The 26687-nt window shown below is 37.4% G+C and overlaps 1 protein-coding gene across 13 annotated transcripts in view; it reads right to left on the reverse strand.

Moving 5' to 3' along the window:
• DENND1A (DENN domain containing 1A) overlaps positions 1-26687 on the reverse strand; it is a 215019-nt gene that overhangs the window by 105822 nt on the left and 82510 nt on the right. For 11 of the 13 annotated variants that reach the window (XR_012631871.1, XR_012631872.1, XM_074891563.1 and 8 more), the window contains 5 exons: positions 18604-18673; positions 17398-17478; positions 15110-15163; positions 8361-8471; positions 233-333 (listed from right to left, as the gene is read on the reverse strand). The exons of the other annotated variants lie outside the window; for them this stretch is intronic. Coding sequence is in view for 9 of the 11 variants with exons in the window: in XM_074891563.1 (XP_074747664.1) it covers positions 233-333; positions 8361-8471; positions 15110-15163; positions 17398-17478; positions 18604-18673 (417 nt within the window). In the remaining 2 variants the exon portion in view is untranslated. The remainder of the gene's footprint in view (positions 1-232; positions 334-8360; positions 8472-15109; positions 15164-17397; positions 17479-18603; positions 18674-26687) is intronic. 13 annotated transcript variants of the gene reach the window in all.

A 26687-nucleotide genomic window follows, 5' to 3' on the forward strand; every position in this document is an offset into this window, starting at 1 on the left:
CATATTAGCGTATTTCAAGATACTGATAGACAATTATATCTTGCCATGAAAATAAATTTTTTCACTTACTAGTTGGTTGCTTCCTTAATATGCCTATATATTTTTAGAGTAACAGTTGCATCATAAGAGGACTTAAGACTTACTATACAGAAATGTGAAAACTGTTGTGAATCTAAGTGATATATATACATATATAAAATATATATACATACACACATATATATAGCCTTACCAACAGTAGTCCAATAGATGTGGGGGCAGAACAGGAATGTAAACATGCTGCCAGAACATCGGGTAGAGCATAGCTGCAGACCCATGAATGCAGGCAGTTAACTGAAAAACACATATTAAAACAGGATCATAAATAAGACAAAAAACAAGCTTAGAAAGGTAAAGTTAGAAGAAAAATAACTAAAGAATAAATTTTGCTTTCATATCAACATGCTTTATTACAAAATATACAGCGCTCTTGTTAAAAAAAAAGGTATTGGAGGGTGAAGCATGACTGGTTTATGGTGGTTGTCATTGGACTGACTTTGTAAACAGCTGCGAACATGATTCATTCAACAAACAAAACCTCAAAAGAACACCCAGTGTTCTATAAAGCAACAGAAACATGGAAATGAAAACACAAAGGGAAATAAAAAATAGTAAAGGCAAATCCCCCAATCCTGGTAATTACCATCCATTAAATATCATAAAACTGCACTGAAATTCTAACACAAACTGAAAAAATATTTGAATTCAGGAAGATACAGTGTGAGTGGCATACGTTTCTGAGAATACATCATATTAAACTCAGTGATTAAATTTTTATTATTTAAACAGATTTTTACCTAATTGCCCTTCAACATTTGATCCATTGAATTTCTCACATTTTTTAAAACTCAGAATAGTTTTGACGTTGGCAGGTACTGAATGAAAAAGATCACAAATAGCAAACCCAAGTGCCAGTCAAGCCATGGGGAGAATCCTCACAGAGCTTTGGAGGAAATCACATCTCTCAATCCTATTTCAAACAATAATTAATAATTTGGAAAAGAAGCAGGATATTCATCACATTCACTAAGGATATTAAAATGGAGAAGGTGGTAATCCTCAATAAGGAAATCTCGGCAAAAGCTATAGTCAAAATACCATAAGAAGAGGACATGAACACACACTTGGGAAAATAGAAAATAAATAAATAACTCTGAACACTCATACAAATAGACACATACAAGGAAAAGACTAAGAGGTGACAGGCAATCACATCCACCCTGACAGTGTTCTGCAGTTTAGAGTGTCTTTTAATCTCAAATGATACCCAGCACAAGGACTACAATGTGTTTCACTTGCGAGACACATTTTGAAAACGATACTCAACAAAAGCCTACCAGTTATTTGAAGGTATGATGAAACCGAGCATATAGTGCTTGTCTGGACAACAGGAAGGAGGAAGAACACTGCTTACAAATACCAAAAAGACAAATTCTAAAGGACTGAGGTCCTTGTGGGGGCCTGAAGTTGTGTGAGATGAAACTAAGCAAAGACAAATTGTGACGTTAATCCTAATCCAGTTAGATGTGATGTAACATTTAGAAAAAAAAAAAGATGACCCTCATTATTATTAATTTCCATTAAGACAGATACTGAATTATATACCTCGTCATAGGGAGCCCACGACTGGTAAAGAAAATGGTCTAGATGAGCTAATACAGTCTCTTAAGGCTCCATGTCAGGGAAAATCAGCTGCAACTCTGGATGCAGTTTGGCTTTTGCTCAATGCCAAAGTCTATATGTAATTCCAATGCAGTTTCTGTAAGTAACAGAACTGGTTTTCTGATTAAAATGCAGGTCATTAGGCAAGAAGATGGAAGACAGGCACATATTGCATGTGTTATTTTAAGCCTCTGAACAATTCAGATCTGGATAAGCAATGAGAACGCACCACAGAACATGGATTTTGGGGGAGAATTACTGTGCTCCTCTGCAGTGTGGTTCAGCTAAGAAGCACAGTGAGGTATGAGCTTTTGCAAGCAGGTGTTTTTCAAAGCAGAAGAGTGACTGTGAAGATGAACTGAAATATACCTTGCAATTTACAGCTTAAAATAGACACAGATTTTTAAAAATCATTTAGAACCTAAGACCCAGTATTCCAGGTGTAAACCCACACTGGACTTTAATGATAAAAATTTCAGACATAAAACCCCTCAAGTTGAAAAGCCAGAATTTTAAGATTTACCTTGTACCTAGTTGAGAGATATTGTTATTGTGGCTAAAATATATAAATAATCTGTCTGTTTAATAATGGTTTTGAGTTCAAATCATCCCTATCACCTAATGAAGGAAAACCTAAGAAAAAGAATGGCCTTCTAAGCCAGATCAAAAATCCCTTGCCTCCCAGTGTTCTGTCCAACAGTGGTCGACACAAATTACTAAAACCACTGATTAACACATTCATCAATAAAATTGGTATTTCCCATTTTCTCAGTCCCCACCAGCTTGCAGTTCACACTTCATGTGCCAATGAATTCAAATAAATACATTGAAAAGTGCTGCCCTGTCTCTTCATTTTGAGCCTGTTCCGTCACAGCTTTAATGCGTGCTCTGAGCTTTGAGCATTTTGAGACAATAAATAAATAAAAATCTCCTCCTTATCTTCTAAGGGCCACACATCATTTTCTGGATTGCTGTCAAGTTCACTACCTCCTTAGTATCTTTACCAGGCTGAGTGAAGAGCTCAATCTACTCATCTTTTCCTAACTGAGAGATTATTTTGTATATTTGCTTGTTCTTGTTACCCTTCTCTGTACTCTTCACTGGTTTACTTTATCATTTTTTTATTTGGAGTAGATAAGAACTCATGCAATATTCACAATGTGGGCAAGCCATGAACATATCTAGTGGCATTATGCCCTCTTTTTTGTTCTCTACTCCCTTCATAATAATTTCTTGGCTTCTAAGCCTTCAACTGAGTAATAAGCTGGCATTTTCATAGATCAATCTCTCTTTTTTTAAAAAAAACTCCAGTATCTCTTTCTGAGTGGTAATAATTACTTCAGTTATTCAGACCATGATTGCTTACATTGTTAGAAGTGTTTTCTCCCATAACCACTGTTTCATATTTATCCATGCTATGCAACAGAATGACTGCTACAACATTTTCACTCCTTTTTACAAATTGCATTTCATGAGGACATCGAACAGGTTCCAGAATAGAGCACTACTGGACTGCTTAGCAGCTCCAGGATTAGGAAAGCTGGTAATTTTTTCTCACCCTTATTCGCTCAACCTTTTAGCCAGTTGTTTACCCTCAAGAGGATAAAACTCCCCTGTGCCATGAAAATTTAATAGCTTTGAAGAATTCAACGTTGTTCAATCTTAACTAAATTTTTAAAGATTTTTAAGATTTGAGGCATGGATTTCTTTTGCAAAGGTCGTATTTACTCTTCCCCAGTAGCCTTTGTTTATGAATTCAGTAGTTCTAGTCCTCATTGTGACAGACTTCGAGTTTTTTCATAAAAATATAGCTCAAAGAACTGTAGTTTCTTTAAGGGAGAATGCTATCACACCCAACTTTCAACTCCAAATAAAAATTTCTGAAATCAGACCTTATTCTTCAGGTTCATATCTCTTCTTGTGTTCCTTTGTCTAAAATCTAGTTTGATCTTACTTTCTTCAGACTTCAGCAGCTGCATTTTGGTGTGCAGCCTCTCTACACAGAAAGTTGCTCACTGCGGTACAGTAGCGCCACTTACTACAACTGCAAACAAAATCTGTTTGCATCCCGAGTTTCTATCTTATCTATTATGCTCATCTCCTGGCTTGTATTCTTTACCCATTCCTTACCATATTGAACCATAGATAATCTGGCCAAAAATCTTCTTGAACTGGTGACATTCACCTGCACAAATAGTACTGTTTCATCTCTATCCATCTTTAACACCCACTTCAGTATCTCCACAATTTCATTAAACTCTCTCAAGACATACTGATAAAACCTGAGGGTACAGTCTTGTCTGATCCTCCTTTTAATATCCCTTAGATTTTCACTTCTGTCTCCCTTGAAAGCTGCAGTCACTCCTCACCTTAGCACTGCTTGATTTGGCAAGTGTCATAACAACAGGGTGCACAAAGCTCAGAAGTACCCCAGTGCTGATAACGTGTTTCCGTAAGTGAGACTATGCAAGAATTTAAACCAGATTTGAACCACCGTCCCAAGGAAATAGCATCTTGGAAGCAGACAGGGTCCAGGAAGTATCTGAGCAAGTACCTGTTCAGTCTTTCTCAGTAAGAAGCTCTTTATTAGTAGTTGAATATTATTTTATGGTCCATATGGGATGGAAATATTAGTATGTTGGGTCACTAATTAAAGCAAAAGTTAGAAGCTACAAAATCTTGAATTTATTCTATATGACTCATGAAACACTAAAGATTTATCCCTATCCCATTATATTTCAACTTATCTTTATATTATTCCTACTGGAGATGATGCTCCTCTCTCACAGATTAGACGAAAGGCATAGCCTAGCTCCAAAATACGCAGCAGAAAAAAAGGGCGTGCTTTCCCACTGTAGTTTTTCCTCTATATTCCTAAATCCTTTATGTTTTCTGTTTCTGTTCTCCAAATCAAAAAGATGTCTGGAAAAAATATTGTTTAAAAATTTAATTCTTACTTAAAAATCATTTCTATGAGGATCAAATGGATTATTTCCTGGCGTTATTATATAACATGGTTACCGTTGTAGAAGAGTGAACTCAGGAATCCAAGAAGGCCCCTTCTAAGCCCCCCTCCCATTGGTTTTAAAACTCAGCAAGAAAAGATTAAACAGACATAATGCTCAACACTGCAGACATCTGAGCAGAACCTGTCACTTATTTTTGAGATGTACTCCCACCTTGCTATCTGGCATGAATTCAAATAACATACTACCATGGGTAAGCACCAGTACTGTCCTTCAACTCTGCCAAGATAAGGGCTCATAAAAAAAGAAATAGCATATTTGCTGGAGACCTCACCTGATTAGTGATTGCCATACAGAAAACAAGCACTTAATAATAAGGCAGCCTGAGAAATGCCCAACTGTCAAAACTATAGGAATCCAGCATTTTGAAATAAGATTAGTTCCACTACCTCAGCTTCCTGCAGCTGTTGCTAGAGAACGTAAAAAGATAGCTGTGTAAGACAGACACCAATTCAGTAATTCACTTTTCGCAGTTTTATATTTAATGCTCTAAAAGCCTTATTTGAGCAAATGAAATCAATGGGATTTTGTCACACATATAAAAGTTATAAACTGATGTTGAATTACAATAGGCCATTTTCCAGTGCATTTTACTCTCTCTCCTGATGTATATACACTGCACAGCTTTACAGATGCAGTACATGGCTACAAATGTGCAACATATACTGGCAAAAATGACCACCTTTTGTGTGTTTGTAAGATCATTTTCTTGCATTACTCAGGACTAAAAACAAAGAAGAAAGCTTAAGACTGAGCTACACAAGAATTAAAGCTGGCTGTTGCAAAGGCTGTGTATGAAGGTCAAGACTGGCAGGTCACAAAGACAGCCACAGAGCTCCTGGGAGGGAAGTGCTTGTACATTTAGAACAGTAGTTGTAAGACTGCTGTAGAACAAGAACTGTGCAAGTTCTGAGCCATGTTGCATCACAAGGACATTGGTGAATGGCACTAATCATAGGTTGTCTTCTCCTAAGGACCACCATTTCCTGACCCTCAGAGCCCTGAGGCATGTCAGAAACCAACCAGGGAGTAAGAGGTGGTGTACCAGACCTTTCCGTGACATGGAAGAAGTGACACAGCAAGCTCTCCAGCTCCCAGGAACAGAAGAGTAGCCATGTCAGAATGGTATTTTTTGCTTTGTACTAACACTCAAAAAATAAGAGTAAAATTAGGTAAAGGAATTCAGCTCAGTATGATGGAGCCAAACAGAAACATCACAGAAATTCACAAGTTTAACTCTTTAAGAGTCATCAGGCTTCATGGAAGTCACCTTTTTATAATGAGAGACAACCTGCTGCTGCCCTTACCACAAACAGTTAACACGCCTTGTTGCAGCAGGGCTGCATGAGCAAGTTATGATGGAACAGAGAACTCTGGGTGCAAGGAAAGCTCTTGTTTCATTTTTGCAACAGCATGCTCCCACCAGCAGGTGGTCTTCTGTCAAGCACAAGGGTTTTATGCATTTTGGTTCATATCTGGATTTTCATGAGTAGTTAGATCACAGAATACGTGAAGAAATTTAACATGAATAATTGCTTTAACATTTTAAGAAGTTATTTGTTTCCTTTTGTAGGAAAAAAAAAGAAAAAAAAAAGCAATAATTTTTCCATACGTTCAGTACACATGGTTTATAAAATAGCTAATAAACACAGCTTCATTCATTTACCTCTAAATCTTATTCAACTTGACTATATTAAGGATATTTCAAATCAAAATTTGAATTTGATATGATGTATTATAGCACAGAATTCGTTCCACCATAAAAGACCTTCTATCCAGGACTGTTTAATTTTCTCTCTCTTATCTGATATTAAATTCAAGCCTTAAGTATGAAGTGTGCCATGTCTCTCAAAGTTAAAAGAAATTACCCGCAAATAAGTGCTTTCCACTTTTTTGTTAAAAAACTAAAAAAAAAAAACCAAACAAAGAAACCAATCCCTCTCACCACCACACCACCCTCACTTTACTTCGAGAATTCGCAGTTTGGTACGTTTCCAGTTACAAGGTCTTGGCTTCCGCTGAGCACAGTTTGAAATAAAATAATGCAGCTTGTTCCTACTGCTGGAACATGCAGAGCAGAGCGTGCAGGCAAGGAATCACTGGCTCCGGCCCAACACTTCAAACCTGTCTTACACTGTCACTCCAATCTTGGAGCAGTTTATATATAAAGTTGTAAGATAAGAACACACAGTATGAATACCCCTCCCTACCGAAGAACCAGACATGCTTTTATCTTGGACAGAGGCAAAAGGAAGAGAAATAGCAGAAAGATAGGAAAGAAAACACAACCCTACTTGTGAAATGGCTCATTAAGGAAGGCAAAGTGACAGGTAAGTAATTCTTCTTCCCAGGCTCTGTCACAAAGGGAGAGATTAAACCAACCAACCACACAAATTTTGAAATGCTTTGGGTAGCTGTTCTCTTCTTTCCTCCTCTCTGATAATTTACTATTCTTTTCATTCTTTAGATTTCTGAAATAAACACTGTTCTTTTCATTTTATTCAATTACCAGGCCTGGATGTATTTTTCCTTATTTTAGTAGAACATTTGGCAGATGTAAAATCTTAACTTTTATAAGTTTTCTGTGATATTCAACTTTATAATACTTAAATTCTTTCAGTTAAATGTGGAATTGACTGTAAACATTTAATAATTATGAACAGGTCCCAGAGATTATTCTAACTCGCCTAGTTTCACTTACCATTCAAAACAATACTGTAATACCTATACTGAGATTAAGTATAAAGTCTTACTCGCTTTCATTTTTCTGCTCTGTATTGACAGACCATCCTTACATAGTATTTACAATTCCATGAGGGAGTTTTAATCTCAAACACAAAGTAGGTCATGGTCATACAGTAAGAGACTAGTTAGTACCATACAAAATGGAAATGGAAGCTTGTATTTTAGAAAGGACTGCTCAAGTACTTAGTCCATAGCACTAGAAAGCACAATTAGTTAAACCATCTTATGCTCATCATTCATAAAGGAAATCAATCAATACCCATTTACAGAGCAAACAGAACGAAAACTTAACATTTTCTTTCATAAAGAAAATCACAATCTTATTGACGGATAAACCTTGAAATGCATAACACAAAACTTTGAACTAAATCAAGCTGTGTGCTTGTTTTGATGTCCAGCCGTTTGTAGAAGAGTACTCTGGAGTATTCAGTAGCTTTCATCTCTCAGACACTTGATGGAGCCTAAGTAGCATTAAGACTACACCTTATCGAACAAAACTGCAAAAATGTGGATTGCCAATGTATTTTAGTCCACTCCTTCGGTCCATTCAGAGAAGGTCATGAGAACATCCATTTGACAGCATCATTTATCTGTTTATTTTTCCTGTCAAGTAAATTACGACAAAGGCACTTCACTAGGGCATAAATATTTGTACCTTTACGTACCAAACAACCCAAGAATTCCTGTATCCAAAAAACCCTTTGGATATGAACATCAGAGGCCAACAGAAGTTCAGTAAAATCATCACATAGAACCACAGAATTGAGTTCAGGTTGCATAGCTGAGGTTGGAAGGGGGACCTGGAGATCATCAGATCATTTCCTAGATATGACTGTCGTTTTAAAAAAAGTACTGTGAATAGAAGAAATTATTCTGCATTTTACTTACAGTGCTCAGCTTACTACAACAAATGAGGATGCGGCGTTCATACAGCATACTGGCATAGAGATGCAGCATGTTGTTGACATCAACTGCTACAAAATACTCTGTCAGATTTCTCTGGGAAGAGAGAAAATAATTTTTGATTCATGATATTACAAAAACAAGTATCCTTAACAAAAAAATAACCAGATTTCAACCTCCTATTACACTACATCCAGCACGTGGGCTGAACAAAAGAAAGCAGTATGTCATCTTCTGTCAGAATACTTTTAAATTGCAGTGTCTTTCCCCTAACTTTTGGGGAGCTAGGTCTTGGAATAATAAAATTGATGATATTTCACATAGAGCTTCTTAAATACAAGATACTTCTCTGAGAAATGATATGTTCTGTCACTTCTATGGAAACTTCAAAGCTGCCTGATAAAGTGCCAAAAAAAAAAATCTCACAACCCAACAATAAAACCAGCTCTCTTAGAGGACAATTCTAATACAACAAACTCAAATGTAAGTTCAGTCTATGCCAGAATAATTCTGATAATTGGAAATACACACAGGCATTTAACACACAAGCTAAAAAACAGTTACACAGGTTGTCTGAACTCCTCACTTCACACACTTGGACACATGTTTCCCCTTGGTGGAAGACAGAAAGCACTTGCTGGCTGGCTGGGGAAACTGAGGAAGGAAACAGAGAATTCTCTTTCTGAAAATTTCAGTGGATGCCCATCTCTAAGGAAGAGGAAGGATTCAAACATCCAATTTTATTTCCATGATCAATATAAAGAAAATTAACTGCTGTAGAATACTGTAAGCAAAGCACATTTGCAATCTGCCTTTAAAGTACAGCCAGAAAGACCAAGACACAAGCAAGTAACACTGCTGAAACTTTACACATACACTTCCTAGGCAACCCAGGTTTCTTCCATGCTTTTGCTGTGCAGAATATTAAAAAGTACCTATGTAAAAATTATTGTAAATAACTGAAATTCAAAAAAGAAAACAGAGCAAGCTGCACAAGCAGCTATGGCCACTTCATCCCCCACATCATCCCATCAGCCAGCAACATTATCCACTCATCATTACCAAGGTAATCACCCTGTGCACATGCTGCAGTGGTGTGAATCATGAGTCACTTACTAAATATTTAAGATATCTTCTAATAAACAGCATGATGTCATACTAAGATCTTTACTGTCAAAACTAAAAAGCCACCATGTAGGTAACATGATCAAAATGTATTATGTTCTAGAATAAGGGGCTTTTACAGTGCAAGGCAAACAAAAAAGGATTTTTGTGTGTAAAGAATATTTGTGCTTCTTAAAACATAGAAATAAAAAAAAAAAAACAAAACGGGGGGGGGCTGGAAGAAAAGGTAATACACCCAAAAATGCTGAATTAGGGAATTTGTTTCCAAATAGCTTCTTACAGATATGAAAGGGTTGCTATATGATAAAGACAGTCTTATACAAAAAGCACATGCGAGAGCAAAATTAGATTAGTCATGAATTCAAGTGCAATCTTAATCATCGTTAAATAAAAAAGTGCAGAAAAGCAAAAAGCAAATATGATTTAGAAACTTAAAGAAGCTCAACAAAGCCTATTAGCACTTTTGACAGATCCAAAGATAACTCTAAAACCACCAATACTTGGCCTGAGAAGTCTGCCAAGATGCTTCATACTGTGCAAAAATATGTTCCACAGCTTGCCATCCAAACACAAAGAACTAAAGAAAAATTAAGCATTGTATTTGGAAGACTTTTGTACCAGTATGTAGATAGATAAAAACTGAGCTCATTATGGTTAGCTTCAAACGTGTTAATATAAAACAATCATTTGGGTCTTTGTTACAGAAAAGCTATAGCCACAGACAGGTATATTCAAAGAAGAAAAAAAAAAGCCAACACATTTTGCCAAAAACCTATTAAACTATCATGTACTTTTTCTGTATTTCTCATCCCATCTGTGCTGATTAGCATGATATTTTTGTCTAAACATAAGCTGTCTTCTCTACGGCTCTTCTTCCCCCTCTCACCCATCTTTCAACGACGCCAAAACACAGTGCATGACGACACAATTACTGCAAATAGTGTGAATTAAGAATTTTTAAGTAGCACTGAACTCCCTTTGATGCCACCCAAATTAGGGGCATGGCAAAAGGAGCACACGATCCCCACTTTCTGCCTGAAGATGTGGATATGCGTGTGCATGGATGTGTTTATAAGGCAACAGTATCCACTAGTGAGAGGAAAATAGACACCGGGATTTGATTTGCAATTATTCTTTCATCAAGTTTATTGTAGCAAAATACTGGCTTTGACACACAAATGTACCTTCAGATGGAAAGATTTATAAGGTTTTAGTCTTCTCTGCTCTCAGAAATTTGCCAATGACACCTGCGAAGCATGTGGGCTGTATGGTAATGTATTGATACTAAGGAAATTCACGTGTTAGCTCTAAGTTTTATTTATAAGAAAGCTGTCATCTTTGAAGATGAAATTGGGACTTACACATGTATTTTGAAAGACATGTCTCGTAAGTGACAAAACCATGAATGAGTTAAATAAATACAAATGAAAGCATTCCAATTTGCAGTATAATTGTTGTGTATTTTATTTTCTAGGATTTAAACCTTTCTTGGGGGAGTCAAAAGCGGGATTTTCACAATAAAATACGGAACAGGTATCCCCATTCCTCTCAAAACTCACTAGGAGTGCTACAAAATTCCCTTATGCTCTTTTGAAAGTTCATTCATAGATCAATCATCTATTTGATCATTTGCTGTCTAATATCAGTAAATGCACATGCACATTGACTTCTGAGATAAAAAAATAAATATTCATGTACTTCTCTTCCTCCACCATCTAATGAAGAATTTCTCACTGAAGGAACAAACCAATGAACTCTCTCCTCTGCAAAGAGTGAAGCTCCAACATAGTAACAGGGATTATAATTCACTTGTTTTAGTCTGCTCTTGAACTGCTTCAGTTACAAGACTTCAGTAAATTTCCTGTTCGAACAGGTCAGCAGAACGGAGTCAGTTTTCCTTCTCCATTCTCCTATTGGAAATCCCTCATCTTATTTAGAAATCTCTTTTCTTTGAAATATCACACACTAAATCTAACATGGGTTAGGTAATCTGGTATGCAGCTAAGACTCTTCTATAATGCCATGCTGTTGTTTAGGAGAACAAAATAATGAAGACAATACACTTTATTAAATGGTGTAAATATAGAAATAAAGGGGGGGGGAATTTTAAGAAAAATAGGTAGCAAAAGACATATGATATAATGAGTGAAAAATCAGGCATTTTGAAATATAGGACTCGGTGATACAAAAATACACCAGAACATCATCGCCAAGAAAATGTCATCATTTCAGCCTGCTAACTTACCTGGTATTTCTGAAACACAACAGATACTATTAGGAAATTCACAGTCTTGCGCTGTACTTCCTGCAATGAACCCAATTTACTTCTGAAGTCATAATGGATTTACAAATCTTTCCTATAACTTAAAATCTTTTGAAAAAGTGAATGCTTAGCTGTTACATAAAAGCATCCACGCTAAATGTTTTTGTGACTCATTAAACATATTGATCTGACAAAGTCAGATAATTCCAAGAAGTCTGTTAACATTCCAAATAGAGTTCTGTGCAGGTCTCCATTAATCACTGCATACAACTTCAAAGTTTGGCATTACTAAAACTTTTGCTAATAAGGGTTTAAAAATGTAATTGCTGATAAGATACACAGAATTTTTAATAAATCAGGCCAACTGATTTAAATCCATGAAGATTTATGCTCATTTAATGTGCTTGTATTGTTTCCTAATACGTTTCAATTCTACATGAAAGTTGCATTGACAAAACCCTCATAAGAAATTACACAATACTCATTTAAAAAAACAAAATGCCTGAGAAATAGAAGACAGTCAACTGCAACAACAGTTAGACCAATGGATTTGATTTTTAGTATTTCTCTTTCTTACGATGAGCCCTAGCTTTTTTAATTTGTAAACCGACCGAATGAAATGTTCTTCCACTTCCACTCCCAGAGGTGCCCTGGTTCACCCCAGACACTGCAGAGTCCATCCTTCACCGTGACATCACTGCACAGGATACCTACATCGAAACACTCACACTCCTGCTGAGGCACATCAGCACCACTCAGGGATTCAAAGAGGATGCTTTTTAGCATCACATGGCACTCCCTCCCACGAAGGCTGAGTGTTCAGCTTTCAAAGGGTTTCCAACTCCTTCTGGCCCAAGGCCTCTGCTTTTATAACAGCCTTTGATTCCTGAGCATTCATCATGTCTCCTGCTCAAATGTTTTGGGAAGCTGACTCATACCTTTGAATACAAAGGGAACATCACCAGCAGACATAACCAACAGAGCATAAATACAGCTATACTTCCTGAAGCCTCTACTACATACCGTGTTATTAAGCTGTTCCATATCAGTTAAAGCAGGCCCAAGGCAGATCATCTACTTTTCATCCCTGCCACTGGTTTCTTACCATTACTAGCTCATTTCTCTCTCCCCTCCAATTTGCCGGCCTGCAAAATGGAAATAAACTTTCCTTCCTTGCTCTCCAGGTGATTTGAGGCTTATCAAACAAAAACGGTTAAAGTTTGAGATGATTAGCATACAAGGGATGAACATAAAATATAAACCCTATAAACAAGTAACTTCATGTCTCGATTTGGACAGGATTGGATAGCTGGTTTAGATTCAGGAATTGACTCTTGAATTACTCCTAATGTATCATATTTCTACAAAAATAAAGCACCTTAGAAAAAAGTGCACATCTATTAAATTTACTGACAGGATATGTGTCAGTATGAAAAGTCTACAACACAGAAAAGCTAGCAACAATGTTTTAAAACAGAAACAAAAAGCCCCAAATGTTATCTGCTATACAAATCATCCACAAACGAGATTAAATGTCTTGATGATTCCCTTTTCTTTCTTTCTTTCATGCCATAAATTGAGGTATGTGGTGCTAAGGCAGACCGCAAAATGTTCGAGAAAGAAAACTGAGATGCCAGGCATAGAAATTTGGCTAAGAGACATAGTAGGAGCATATTAAAGAGTATTTAAGAGAAGCAAATGCCAGCATTGTCTTCCCACAGACCTATCATCTGGCTAGAAATCTGAGCGTGCTGAAACACATAAAAGACAACTTTGTGAGGCTTAAAAAGTCTCCAAAAAAGTGGCCATAAAGAAACCAGGTGTGCTTGACATTTTCAGAAAGCCATCTAACAAACGGATCATTTTTACGGGCCTCACGTCATTCTTTCAGGAGGGTCTCACTGTATGATCAGCAGATCTGCTTCTTTCTACCTGTATCAATCTGTCCATTACTACTTTATCCTTAATACATTTCAGCTTGTCAGAATGCCACTGTGTAAATATGATACAGAAGGAAGACGTTATCATAAAGAATGACTGTCTGGGCAACTACAGCTAAAATACACCTTTAAAGCAAAGGCCCTAGATGTTCATCTGAATCTGTACAAAATGTTTTAAGTAAAGATATACAATATCCAAATTCTGACAGCATCTTAAAGAACGAGGCAAGTTAATACCAAAGTGGTATTTGATCTTTCTTAAATACTAGCAATATGGATGTTTGAAACATTACACTCTTCCACTGAAGATACCAACTATCAAGATTATATCCTTCTCTTGACTCATAAGTAGCCATAATGCTGTAATAAATAAAACCAGTACATTGTATTGAAACATTTTTTCAAACAAATTTATTTCAAACCAGTATGCTATCTCTCCAGCAGGTTCCAACAGTTACCTCCCAAGTTTAGTTTTTAGGTTCAGTTTCATGTTGAACTCGGTCTCATGCATCAACAAAACCAACAGAACTATGTAAATGGCGTGAGGTCATCAAGGGGAGAACGAAATGTCAATTTGGATGCACAAGAAAAGAATTGCTTCTTTAGTTGTGAAATTAAGTTTCTTTTAAAACAGTAGTTCTTTGAAACTTATGAAAACAGACCCTGACTCAAGTTAGCTATAAAGGTGAAATACCTCAACTGACTCTTGTCTTTTTTGCTATAAAATCTTGGTAAAGTGGATGAAATTCCCTTCTATTGTAATCCTGCATTTTTATGTAAAAGATGACTCTTGTAGCACTCACTCAAATGGCAATCACAAAACTGCCTTGAGATTACTTTCAAGAATTTTTCATAGGTTAATTTTAATTTGTGTGAAAATTCACTCACAAACTCCATCATTGTTCTCTGAAATGCCACCACACTGTTACATAATTAGAAAATCACCATTCTTTCCTAATTTTGAGTAGGCTGAAACTATAGATTTGCATTTTAAATTTCCTCACTTACTAGAACCAAGATATCATGGAATGTTAATAGTAAGTAATAATAGAGTGGTGATAATAATAAAAACTTTGTATTTTTAAAATAAATACCTTGACTTACAGGTTAAGATAATTATGCTGTTAATTTCCTGTTCATTTGTTATCTTAATTAAAATGGCAAACATTAAATTCTACTATTATGTTGTACTTCAAAAGGCCTGTTACTCATGTACTTCTGCATTTGGCAACACAGTGTTTTCTGCCTAATACTTATTATAAATTAATCACCTAAAGTTCATTTCAATATCTAGCAATATTTTACAGAATATAATCTATTACTAGGGCAGAGGCAATAATTGTTATATATTTTGCTGCTGACTTTAAACAGAAATGGTAAGGCACACAGTCCTCTACAGTACTCACGTTTTCAGGTATACTAGGGAGCTCTCTGATGTCAGGCACAGTAAAGTAAGAGTGCTAAAAAAAGAGCAAATATTGATTATTGCAATATTGTCAAAAGCAATCTAAGTTTATTGCTTTGTATTAGTAACAGCAGTAATAGCAGTTGCTCAGCTAAGTAAAAATGACAGAACATTTGTTACCAACTACCAGTATGACTTCTTTGTCATGAATTTCAAAAGCTGGATTCTCGGATCACACATGCAATATGAAATGCATTAAGATAGAAAGTATCAAATGCTCCTGAAAAGTTATATTACATTTTTTTGTTCTTCAGAGACGCTGATACAGACAGACGCACACAATGTCTGACATATGCCAAGGAAACTCCAAGGCAGTCTATAATTCAAGCCATCTTTCCACAGCCCACTGCAGGTTGCATGACAGACTACAGGAAACAACAGCAAGCAGGTCCTTTTCTGACTTACAGCATCAGTAAGTTTCATTCACGACAATGGTGAGGTTATGGAAATTTAGTGAGAAAAACTTCCTAAAGTTTTATGCCTGCTTATCTGAAAAATATTGCTAAAGTTCTAGGTCACTTTTATATGCCTTAAAAAAAACCCCAAAAAACCAAAAAAACCCCAAAACCATTTTGAAAGACTGTACTGGTCTCACACTTTCATAATCCATTCTATTGTTACATTTTTTAATTGTCTGCATTCCAAGAGACCAGGTTCACTCTAGTTCCCAATCTGACCATGCATGACTTGCACAATTCTTGGTTAGGGCTTTGGGAAAGGAAAGGAGAGAATGTGACTAACCTGCTTTTGTCAATCAGTGTCGAATACAATTTATATTACTTTTAAAAAAACCCCAGATTTTCACAATCCTTCTTAGGGCTACTTATTAATTACTTGAAGCTTTAAAGGCTGTTATATTCTTGGCATAGTTCCCCAATTGGCACAATTTTCTTGTATATATATCTCAGACATTTCAGTTCTTCATGAACAGTCTATAACCCGAAATAGCAAGCGGGTATAACAGCTACACTGAATATAGACACTAAATGTATAAACACAAATTTTTGCTTTTTGATATATCACTGTTTTAGTTTGGTTGAAAAGATGCAATGCAAAGATACAGGAATAGTATATGCAACTATATCACATACAGGAACCTCACCCCGACCCCAAAATAGGCTTGTAAACAGCCAAAATAAAATGTGTAAAGACACCACAGCTAAGTCCCTTGGCTGCTTTTTTATATCCTTTCTTGCTTCATCGCCCATGAAATGTCTGAGACAAGGAGAGACCGGCAGCATTCCTTGAAATTACTGGTATGAAAAAAATGAAATATCCCAACTGATCATTGCCTTTTGAGACAGCTCATCCCCTTAAACAGAAATGCTGTTCATAAAAGCCAGCCTCAGGAGGACTGGGACATTTCTACTGCCAGCTGGTGACCTAGCAAGGCCAAACAACTGTTACCTGTCGACTGACATTACAGGGTGAAGTGATGAGAGTAAGCTGCTTGTGCCAAAAAGTACTTTAGAAGAAGGAGTAAAGGAAATGAGAGGGAGAAGAGAATTGTGGCTGCACACCCCACTAGTTTCCACGTGAACTCTAAATGACTAATTGGCAACTGCAGCAATGTGCATCTTAAGTATTTTTTCACTACAGCCTGGAACACAAGGTTATTCTGTGAAAATTAATTTGATGACAAAAACCCCAAAAGACTAAATTCAAAATACAATCCCATCAATAAAATCCCACATCTATTCTTTCAGTGTTTTTTGATTAATTTTCTCACAAGATATAAAAATGAAATAAATCCTTTTTTGTGCAATTATTTTTTCTTGGCAGGAGGAAGAAGAGAAGGAATCAGAAAATGGGATAAACACTTAGTACTCAAAAGGCTGCTATGACAGGTACGTGACTGTTTGCTTTCCAGTCCTGTCCCCCTTGCATACTTGCAAGATCTTGGAGTTCTGCAGAAGTGTGGGCAATAAATGTCATGTTGCTGCTCTGTGACCTCTCGCAGGTCACAGACGATATGGTGAGAAATTTCCATGGGGAATATACACAATCTTCCTCCAATCAAAGAACAGCATTTCAAAGACATTTGAGGTTAAGGAAAGGGAAACAGAGGGCCCCAAATGTGAAAAGGGGAATTTCACAGCTCTGTGTCCTCACAGGAAGACAACATCTGTGTACCAAGTTCCAAAAAGGAGAATTGCTTTTGACATTCCTCTATTATGATATGTAATGAAAATTAAACACCTTAGTTTACATCTCTCCCACTTCACTTACCACTCCAAGATGAACAGAAGTTCCTGGCTCAGGGATGGTAAGTTTATGAAATGTTTCTAGGAGCTCACTCCTTTGACTATCCTGAAATAAGAAGGAGGAAAAAAAACACACGAAAAAAAGGAATACTAAGTAGGCATTGCTATAACAAGCTAAACTCCAAGTTGGAAGGGCAATGTTTGTGGAATTGGGGGCTTAGAGAACTTGCAAGTGTAAAGAAGAATGTGAAAACAGATTTATACATTAGACTGTGAACAGAAATAAATGTAGTTTCCTCTGACAGCTGGGTTTTATAACATGATTTTTTTAGAATACTTTTTTTCATATGTATTTCTATGTATTTCTGCAACCTACTGAGTCACCAACCTATGCACTAGTCACTCAGCTCAGAGCAAGCCAGTTTTCACTGCAAGTTCTTTCTAACAACTCCCTAGCTGAGGGTAAAGCCAAATGTATTTAATCCATCTAGATGAAGATGTGATCCTAAACACTTCTACCTCTAACGCAAATGATTCTGGCAAATGTAAAATATAATTATTACCACAAAATGGTAACAAATCAAAGCAGCAACTTAACTGGGAAGATTTTACTTGTAATATTTCAAATATATGAAACTAGTCAATCGTATAATGTAATTTCTCTGTATCATGAATTACCATTTATAAAACCTAGAAGCAAATTTTAATGGCTTAGTTCACTTTTTTTCATGGTCTCAAGACTGAATTTTGCTTTGTTTTGCTTTAAAAGCAAAACAGCATCTGAAGGGCTTAGGCTAGATGATGCTATGTGGGCAAGCATTTTGCATCAGGAAGAACTTCACATGATAAATAAACTTGGATAAGACATCTGTCAGACTCATGCAACGCTGCTATGCAGGAATTGCACGGATATGCTGAGTACCGTGCAGGTAATCACAAAGTCTGCACAGCACGGGTGACTGCAGGGAAACCACTAACGTGTTGGATCCACAGTTGCATTCTTGGACTTTATCTTTTCCCAAAAATAATTTAAAGGCATATTTATTTTTCAGAGGTCCTTGCCAAGCTTTCAGCTTGGCTGAACATGATCTTCTATATTACTGCACCATACAGATTAATAATTTCCATGGTCACCTCTGATATAAGCACTTCTTAAAACAGCTTGTTTCCATCCTGTCTTTCATTTGATATTGGGGCAGGGAAAAGAAGGGTTAGTGCTTTAGAATAATACCTGTCCTTTTGCTGAATAATCTGCCAAGACATTGAGCAGCTTATAAAAGACTTCAAACCATGGGAGGTAACTGAAAAAAAAAAGAAAGAAAAGCATACATTTAACTTGCTAAATCTCAGTTAATAAACGCAAGATTGCTGGTCTTTACTATACAGACACATCCTAACACCAGCCTCCAGCAGACATGACACTTTATCTGTTAGGAAAGCCACATCAGACCTTCCGTTCGAAGGAGAACACTGCCAGAAGGTTGAAGCACCCCTTTCCTCTGAGGACTGTGCTTCAGTGTTTGCCCTTCCCCAGCGTTTCCAGGCACCTGTGGGCGCTGAACATCAAGCGTGGCACCAGCCGTGAGCAGCCTCGGGGATCGAGGCCAGCGCTGCGAGTCCCCCTCCCCTCTCACCCCGCACACAACAAACACGCAACCCAGTGGAAGGTCTTAACCCGTAAGAGAAATGGACACTAGTGTTCATGTATGGTGGAACATTTGCAACTGTAGCTATTTCCCACAGTATACGTTGAATACCCAGTCCTCTGGACAGCTGCGAGGGGCCTAGTAAACTGAAGACAGAGAGTCATTTTGGTTTTGAATCTGGATACAACCGGATTTTTTTAATTGCATAACCAGTATCTCAGTTTTTAATTGTTGTCAAATCTTATTCCATCCTTGTAGTTAGCCCAGCCCTTAGTTAGGTCAAACAGAAACTTTACCTTCAGTAAATTTGCACACAACTAATAAAAGAAACAAAGAAACAAAAGACAAACAAGCACAAAAATCACATCTTTTTCATTTACATTACATTTCCATTCCATAAAATAAGACGTTACTTTTCACTACAGTATGCTCTGGTATGATTTTCTGCCCTATTTTCACAGCACAGTTCTTTATTTCAATTCCTTTTTAAATACCGGCAAGGAATTTCCCCTCAGCTGCAGCAAATAGGAAAGCAAGTTTGCGTGACGCACAAACCGATTCTTCTTTTAATCACAGATGCCTTCTGAAGCAAATGGATTCTATTTTGATATAGTTAGACAGAATTTAAAGATTTTATAAAATACGACTACATCCTGACAACCATAAAGAATGGAGTGCCCCATGGTTCCTAACTGTACAGCTTTTAGTAATAAATGAAGTGAGAAGCTATATATGAGACAGATAAAGTGAATGGCACTCCATCATTAACATTTGTTTGAAGCCTGCAAATGCTACTGTAAAATGTAAGTAGCTTATCAAAATATACTGATAAGCAACTTAACTTTTCATGTTATATGACAGTATTATCATTTAAATTAATATGCTCTAAGCATCTTTACAAACTATGTACTAGAATAGAGGAGAAAGACAGACAATTACCACTTTAAACAGCATTTAAGTTTGGCATTATATTGTAAACAATCAAGAAGGATTAGTTAGAAGATAAGTTTCTTTCTTTCTGTTTAGTTAAATAAACTTCAGCAGAGTTAAAAGCCATTACAAGAGTAACAAGAAATCCTCTCAAAACATATCGGCTAAGTAGAGATTAAGAACCTGGTAAACAAATCCTTGCAAGGCATCTATCAAAAGAGTCTGAAAAGGCAGAAAACCAAGGCGGCAGAAAGCTCCCTGGGAGTATGGAACCAAAACTTATTTCAGGAAGGCGGATTTAAAGTTCTACTTAATTGCTCAGGGACCTTGCTGGAAAACAACATTTACAGAATTAAAATGAGAGTCTTTTAAAATATTATTGTGGTTATAATGTACATGTCAGTAGAGAAGCGATAAACCAAAGCAAGTTACCTCAGCTTCTGGTCTGCCAGAGTTGCACTTCATTTAGAGCCCCAACGCCTCGGCACCGCTTGCGACCAGCAGCGCATGGACCCCACAGGGACAAGGCTCAGCTCGGAACCACAGTCAGGTTGGGTCCATTCTTCAAAGATTTACTTCTCTGTCCTGTTGGGGGCCTGTTTGTTCACAGCTAAACCTTACCTCACTACAGATTCAGGGAGTTTTCTTTATTACCACAACACACCAAACATAACTAATCTGTAGGTTCTACCCATGAGAATACTCCATCTAAATCCAATTTTAATTCTTTTGCTTAGCACCTAGAAAATAGCTTCTATGATTCTAACAGAAATACCCCAGATAAAGTCTCATATTCACACAATGTCAAAACATCAGCAAACACTCCATACAACAAGAGGGAAGGTACAGCCCTATTTCTATTACGCTTGCTCACTCCTTCTTGGCCTTCCCTTTTCTTTTCACTAGCATCTTATAATAAACTTCATTATTGTCCTTTGTTTAACACTAACTCTTCCTTATTTTAATCCATGTTTTCCAAATAATGGTTTAGCATCTCAGCATAACTGCTTCTTTTTCTTATTTTAAGAGTAACTTTCCATTTTGAGGGAAAAGCTACACAGTTTTGAAGTTGAGGAAATTAGCTGATATTTGAAGCAGACCTCAACACAATACAATACACCAGGATCTGTGTAGCTCTTGCTCAAGAGAGGTGCAAGACAAGATAAAACAAACAAACCCACCATAAAATTGCATAAATTATGTAGACAATCTCACTGCAATTTTCATCTCCCTCCTTCGTCACTGCAGATCTCAGGATCTCTCTCATCCTGAAAGTTTTGGATATGTTAGAAAACTAATTTAGCCTGCCATCTTCAATACTTCATCACTTATTCCATGTGTTTACTACTCAGGAGTGAAACAGTTTTGCTTTTATTGGACTAAATCGTGACTGGTTAAAGTTGAAAAAAAAATTATCAAGAAATACAGTTATCCGAATTTGTTTCTAGATCTCTGCCAAAAGGAAAAAAGACATGGATTTTTTCTAACAAAAAGCAAATCCTTGAGGCAGCCTTTAAACACTCCCTCCAAAGAAACGGAGGTTGAATTTATAACCAAAAACTTTCTGTACCACATGCAACTTAAGTAGCACAACTGGTAGCACTACTGAAGATTTATGGCTTATGACTTGCTCATATTTAATTTGTAACCAAACACTTCCCCTTCCTCTTAGCTACCTTAGAACTTTTGATTAACTCTTGTTTTCACAGGTCATAGGTTAAACAAAGGAAGGGAAGCGCTCTGGAGTGAAATTGCCCAGAGCCCCGCAGCCTGGGAGCGCACGCACCCGCGCGCACACACATCCCCCTTCAAGCAACATCAAAAAAGCGATAGGCTAGAGATTCTTCAAGGGAGTTGAAGTTCAAAGACTCCAATAAGCATAAATCAGATTGTGGTGGAAGAATAAACAAAAATAAAAGGCCAATCTGAAATTTTCAATCTTTTTTAATTTTGCACCCATTTTCAGTTTCCTCACACATATATATACACACACACAGTGACATATTTGCCACCAATCATGAGAATCAAATCAAAGCCTAAGGAAATTAGGCTTCTTCAAGCTGAGAGATGGGCTTAGCACTCTGCTTTTCTCTCCCTCGGAACCTTCAGAGCGCGATGCAGCCTCAGCGCTGGAGACAGGCCAGTCTGACGGGAAACAAGTATGAGCACAGGAAAACTGCTTATTATGCTCCATAAGGTCTGCACAAACTCTGCTGCACAAGTTGCACAGTACCTTATTCAGTAACTCATATGTCATCACCTTTTTAGTGCACTCCTTGAAAGTACAAAACATCATTAGTTACATGTGTCATAGCAATTAGGGTCAGTCAAAACCTTAAGACAACAGTGCTGCACTGCAGCTTGTAAATACAAATGTTTCCAAAATGTTGTGTTTAAAGAACAGCGGTGCAGCAACAACAACTGACAGGCCAGGCCGAGACAACAGCAAAAGTATTAAAAAAAAAAAGCAAATTAGCATGATAACAAACCCCAGCAACCCCTGTGGGTGCCCTTTGCAGTTACGAAGAGGTTCACCTTCACCAGAGCGGACTCCCAGGGAGCGGCAGAGCCGGTGGTACTGGGACGGGGCAGCCAGGCGAGGGGCTGGGGGGAGGCGGGGGGCAGCGGAGCCGCGCACCCACCGCGGCGGAGGGTACGACTCGCCAGCCAGCACCACTCCAGCACCTCCAATCTGTACTTCAAAAGCTACACTGAACAGAAAACGTCAGCACCCAATATTAGCTGCTGCACAGATGAAAATGCTGTAACTGCAGTCAATTTAGCTCCGAATTTTTCAACATATTAATCTGCTCGCACGCTTTAGCATATGAAAGGAAAAACTACTCTACCACAGCAGCACATGTAGGGTCACATTTTCTGACCCCGGAAAGGACTGCAAACAAAATGGGAGAACATTAAGCTAGCACTTTTGAAATACAGCGGCTGCATTTATACGCACGTACACGTACACCCACAAACCACGCAGGTACACCCACATACGTGTGCGCACGGTCACTGCCCAGCAGGAAGGATGCAGCAAGATATGACCCTGTAGAACTTCCTTTAGTGATACTAGGTTGCCAACAGCAATGAAATTAGTCAGAAAAGTGGATTTCCAGGATCCTGCTACTCTCATTACACACTTAATACAAAAGCTTTTACAAACAAACTAAAACAATTAGCATTGTTCACAACTAACTTGGGTTTTTTTAAAATAATTAAAAAGAAATCCCCCCCCCCCGTTGATTCATACTAGAAAACATTAATTAAAACTAATGCTTTAAATTTAGCCATGTCAAATAGTACTTATGGACGTAAAGCAGAAAGGCCACAATAGCACACCAAAAAATGACACCTCATTTTAATCTATTACTAGTCCAGGCCCTCTTCTAGCCTGTTTGACATGGGCAATTTCGGAAACAAGTTTTTCAGTATTTACAGTCACAACTGTAAGTTAGCCTATGGCAAAACCTATAGAAGAAGGCACTGCAGATTGCATTGCTCTGCTCTTCTATTCAGTCTACCATGCAATTATCCAGTTTGGGATTTTAAATGAAGGTAAACTTTCCCCTTCAAATCCACCTTAGCTTACTGGGACGTTTAAGGATGATGCTTCCTAACTTCATTACAGTGCCTTGGCTACTGTCCTGTGTAAAGTGAAGGGCTCATTAATAAGTTACAGAACTTCAAGCTGCACAAACATGAGAGCTACTGGTTTAGCTCCATCAGAACATAAAGATTACCTTCCAGCAAACACAAAATCCAAGAAAGTATATACAAAGCCAAGACAATAGCTGTTACAGGATTGCCTATATGTAAAGACATGCAATCAATTTAGTCAAATGGAATTATCCAATAGTAAATAAGAAAATGCAACATTGCTAAGAATAGCAAAGTGGAAATCTTTGAGCAACGTATCTACACTGGCAACCAGTTGATTTCTTTATCAAGTAAAAGATGCCTTCCTCAGGAACAAACAGCTGTTTCTTATCCAGTTCTGAAGCATTACTTATGAACAGAGGTTTTGATAATAAATATACTTTCTTTGAAATGTGAAAATTTCACCATTATCATTTCTTTTGATATTTTTCGAGCGCTCATTAGAATGAAGGGGAGTCATACATTACAGCACGCACCACTCTAAACCACTGTAGCTATCTCACAAATACCACATACATCCAAGGTCAAGTGTAAAGTGAGGCTGGGCAAACAAGCAAACACAGTATGGTACTAGGAGTTTTACTTACTGTTAGAAAGGTAAATCTCTAATAAGTCAACTTGAAAAGGGAGAGATTTTCCAGTGTTAGTCGTAACGGACAACCGCGAAGGAGGAAGCAATAGCAAGATAACCGAAGTGTGCATGAACACTGTGAAAGCTGAACTCATCAAAACAAACTCCCATGGAGCACTAAAGCATTTGAAAGTGTACTGAGAACTTCAGCAGCAAAAATGCTGCGTGTTCCAGTGTAGCAGCAGCAAACCCCAGTGGCACAAGGTATTTTAAAAAATTATTTATGAAGATTTGCTAATTACCATAGCAACTATTTTTAAAACTAATTTTTAACATTGACAGCTCCAGCATTTGATTTCACTGGTGTGCTGATACCATGAAAAAGCAAAGCAAAAACTTCTGGAAAGATACCTGTAGTACCTTTGGTTTCCTCTGAACCCTACAAAGACAAGTAGCACCTTAGTTCACACAATTTCTACAGAGTACTGGAACAACTTCCAGTCCGTGTACAGGCAGAACTCTGGTTTTGTACATACATCTTTGTCACTTGAAATTAACTGAGTAACTAGTCTACCATCAACATATTTAATGCAGCATCTCCTAAGAGACTGAGTTGTAAGCACACATAACTTTTATTCCTTCCATTCACACAGATCAGAAGTGGAATTTTTAACATGTATTTATTTATAACACATACTATATATTTTGATAACAGCATAACCAACTGCCATCTCCCTTGCAAAACAGAACAGTCATTTCCATTTTACAGATGGGCATACTTCTCTGTAGTGACAGGCTTACAAAATCTGTCTGTATTAGCCAGGATTGGATTCAAGGAGTTCCTGAATCTTGACCTTTTGCTCAGTACAATAATGTACAGTGGCCTAGAATACTTAATTCTGTCAATAATGAGTCTGGCTCTTATATAAACCATAGTATGCATCACCACTAACTTCCCTGGAAATACTCCTGATTGACAAAAGTGTAAGGAAAATTCAGGCCAAGTATTTCTTGTGCCAGCATGACTTGTGCATGTAACAATAGAGCACACTGGTGTTTCAGCTGACGGACTCTGAATAATTAATTCAAAACACAAATGACCTGGTACTTAGTTGTGGCAGTGAAATGACTATGAAGGCGAGCAGGTTCTTACATGTCAAAGCATTGGTCTAAGGAGTGAAACGCCTGTTCCTGCATGGTCACACCGACGTGACGCGAGTGACTTGTATCAATAGGTGTCCGTATGCCTCATGCTCTGTGTCCACTCCAAGCCACACCACTCCTACAAGCTTGAAATCCTTAGGAGAGTGATGTGCGAGATCAAAATCTCAAGTAAGATTCAGCAAATTGAAAAAATATTATTATTACTACTACTACTATTCATTTCAACGTATAAGTGTTCCTGGTGAAGCAGAACATATGTTTTCTGGCTCAAGATACATGTCAATACCTCAGGACAAATGACAGATCCTTGTATTGGGAACTCAGAAGGCACCTCTGTCGATAATCCCACAACCAGAGTGTTTGAAAGAAAACAAGTATGGAAAATGTTTCAAAAGTTACTACAGTCTCTTGGAGACTAGTTATCTTAAGACTTCTTGCATTTAAAGATAAAACTCTGCAATTTATACTTAAAACCAGTACTGCTTCGTTCCATCCTCCTGCACCTGGTAACTAATGCTACTCCTCCCAGACAGCACCATTCCTAATGTTAGTGGTCTATTTTAAGTTAATAATGGTGACTGCAGATTCTGATGATGAACTAAGCTACGTTTGCCAGTCACCATGCTCTTCAGTGGTTTTAAGCAGACACAATTTTAAATAGCAGAAGCACAGCCATCAAAACAGGTTTTCCTTCCCTTCACTAAAAATGTGAGTTTCCCTTCTTAATTCTTTTAAAATTTCACCTTAATTTTTAACAGCTAAGGCTAAGTTAAATGACTTAACTACATATTTTTAAATATAATCCTTTCTCTCCCCTGGAGAGAGATAAGTCTTTATATGCCTATTGTTTTCCTTGCAGTAATACACTATTCATTTTTTTTTTTCTACCTTCCTTTCCTTCCCCCTCCCAATATTTCCAGCATTTTTACAAAATGCATTTGAAAGAACCAAGGCATCTCTGGGCTCATTTGGGAAATTCCGTAGGCTAAATTCCCCGTTCAGCCATTTATGTGTTCCAGTGTCTTCCCCTACACCTTATGGAACTCAGTACATCATTATTCTCTCTTCTAGACTCAGTCTATTGACACATTCTCACACTTGTAAGCTTAAACACATACACACATACCCACAAATCTCCATAGCAACATCTGTGCATGTTGATGAGATGCAGGCTCACCTTCCACAGGATCAGCCAACAGCCTTTTTTGCACATCAGCTTTTACCTTTTTTTTATTTCAAAGTTTTGTCTCTGCATTAGACCTCAATCCATTATAAGTGCCTCTGCCCTTGTAGAAAGCCATCTGAATCCTTTCCTTCTCTTGTTCTCTCAGGATTTCTTTCCTT

This window comes from Strix uralensis, chromosome 21 (genome assembly GCF_047716275.1).
Source record: "Strix uralensis isolate ZFMK-TIS-50842 chromosome 21, bStrUra1, whole genome shotgun sequence".
Taxonomy (NCBI): Eukaryota; Metazoa; Chordata; class Aves; order Strigiformes; family Strigidae; genus Strix; species Strix uralensis.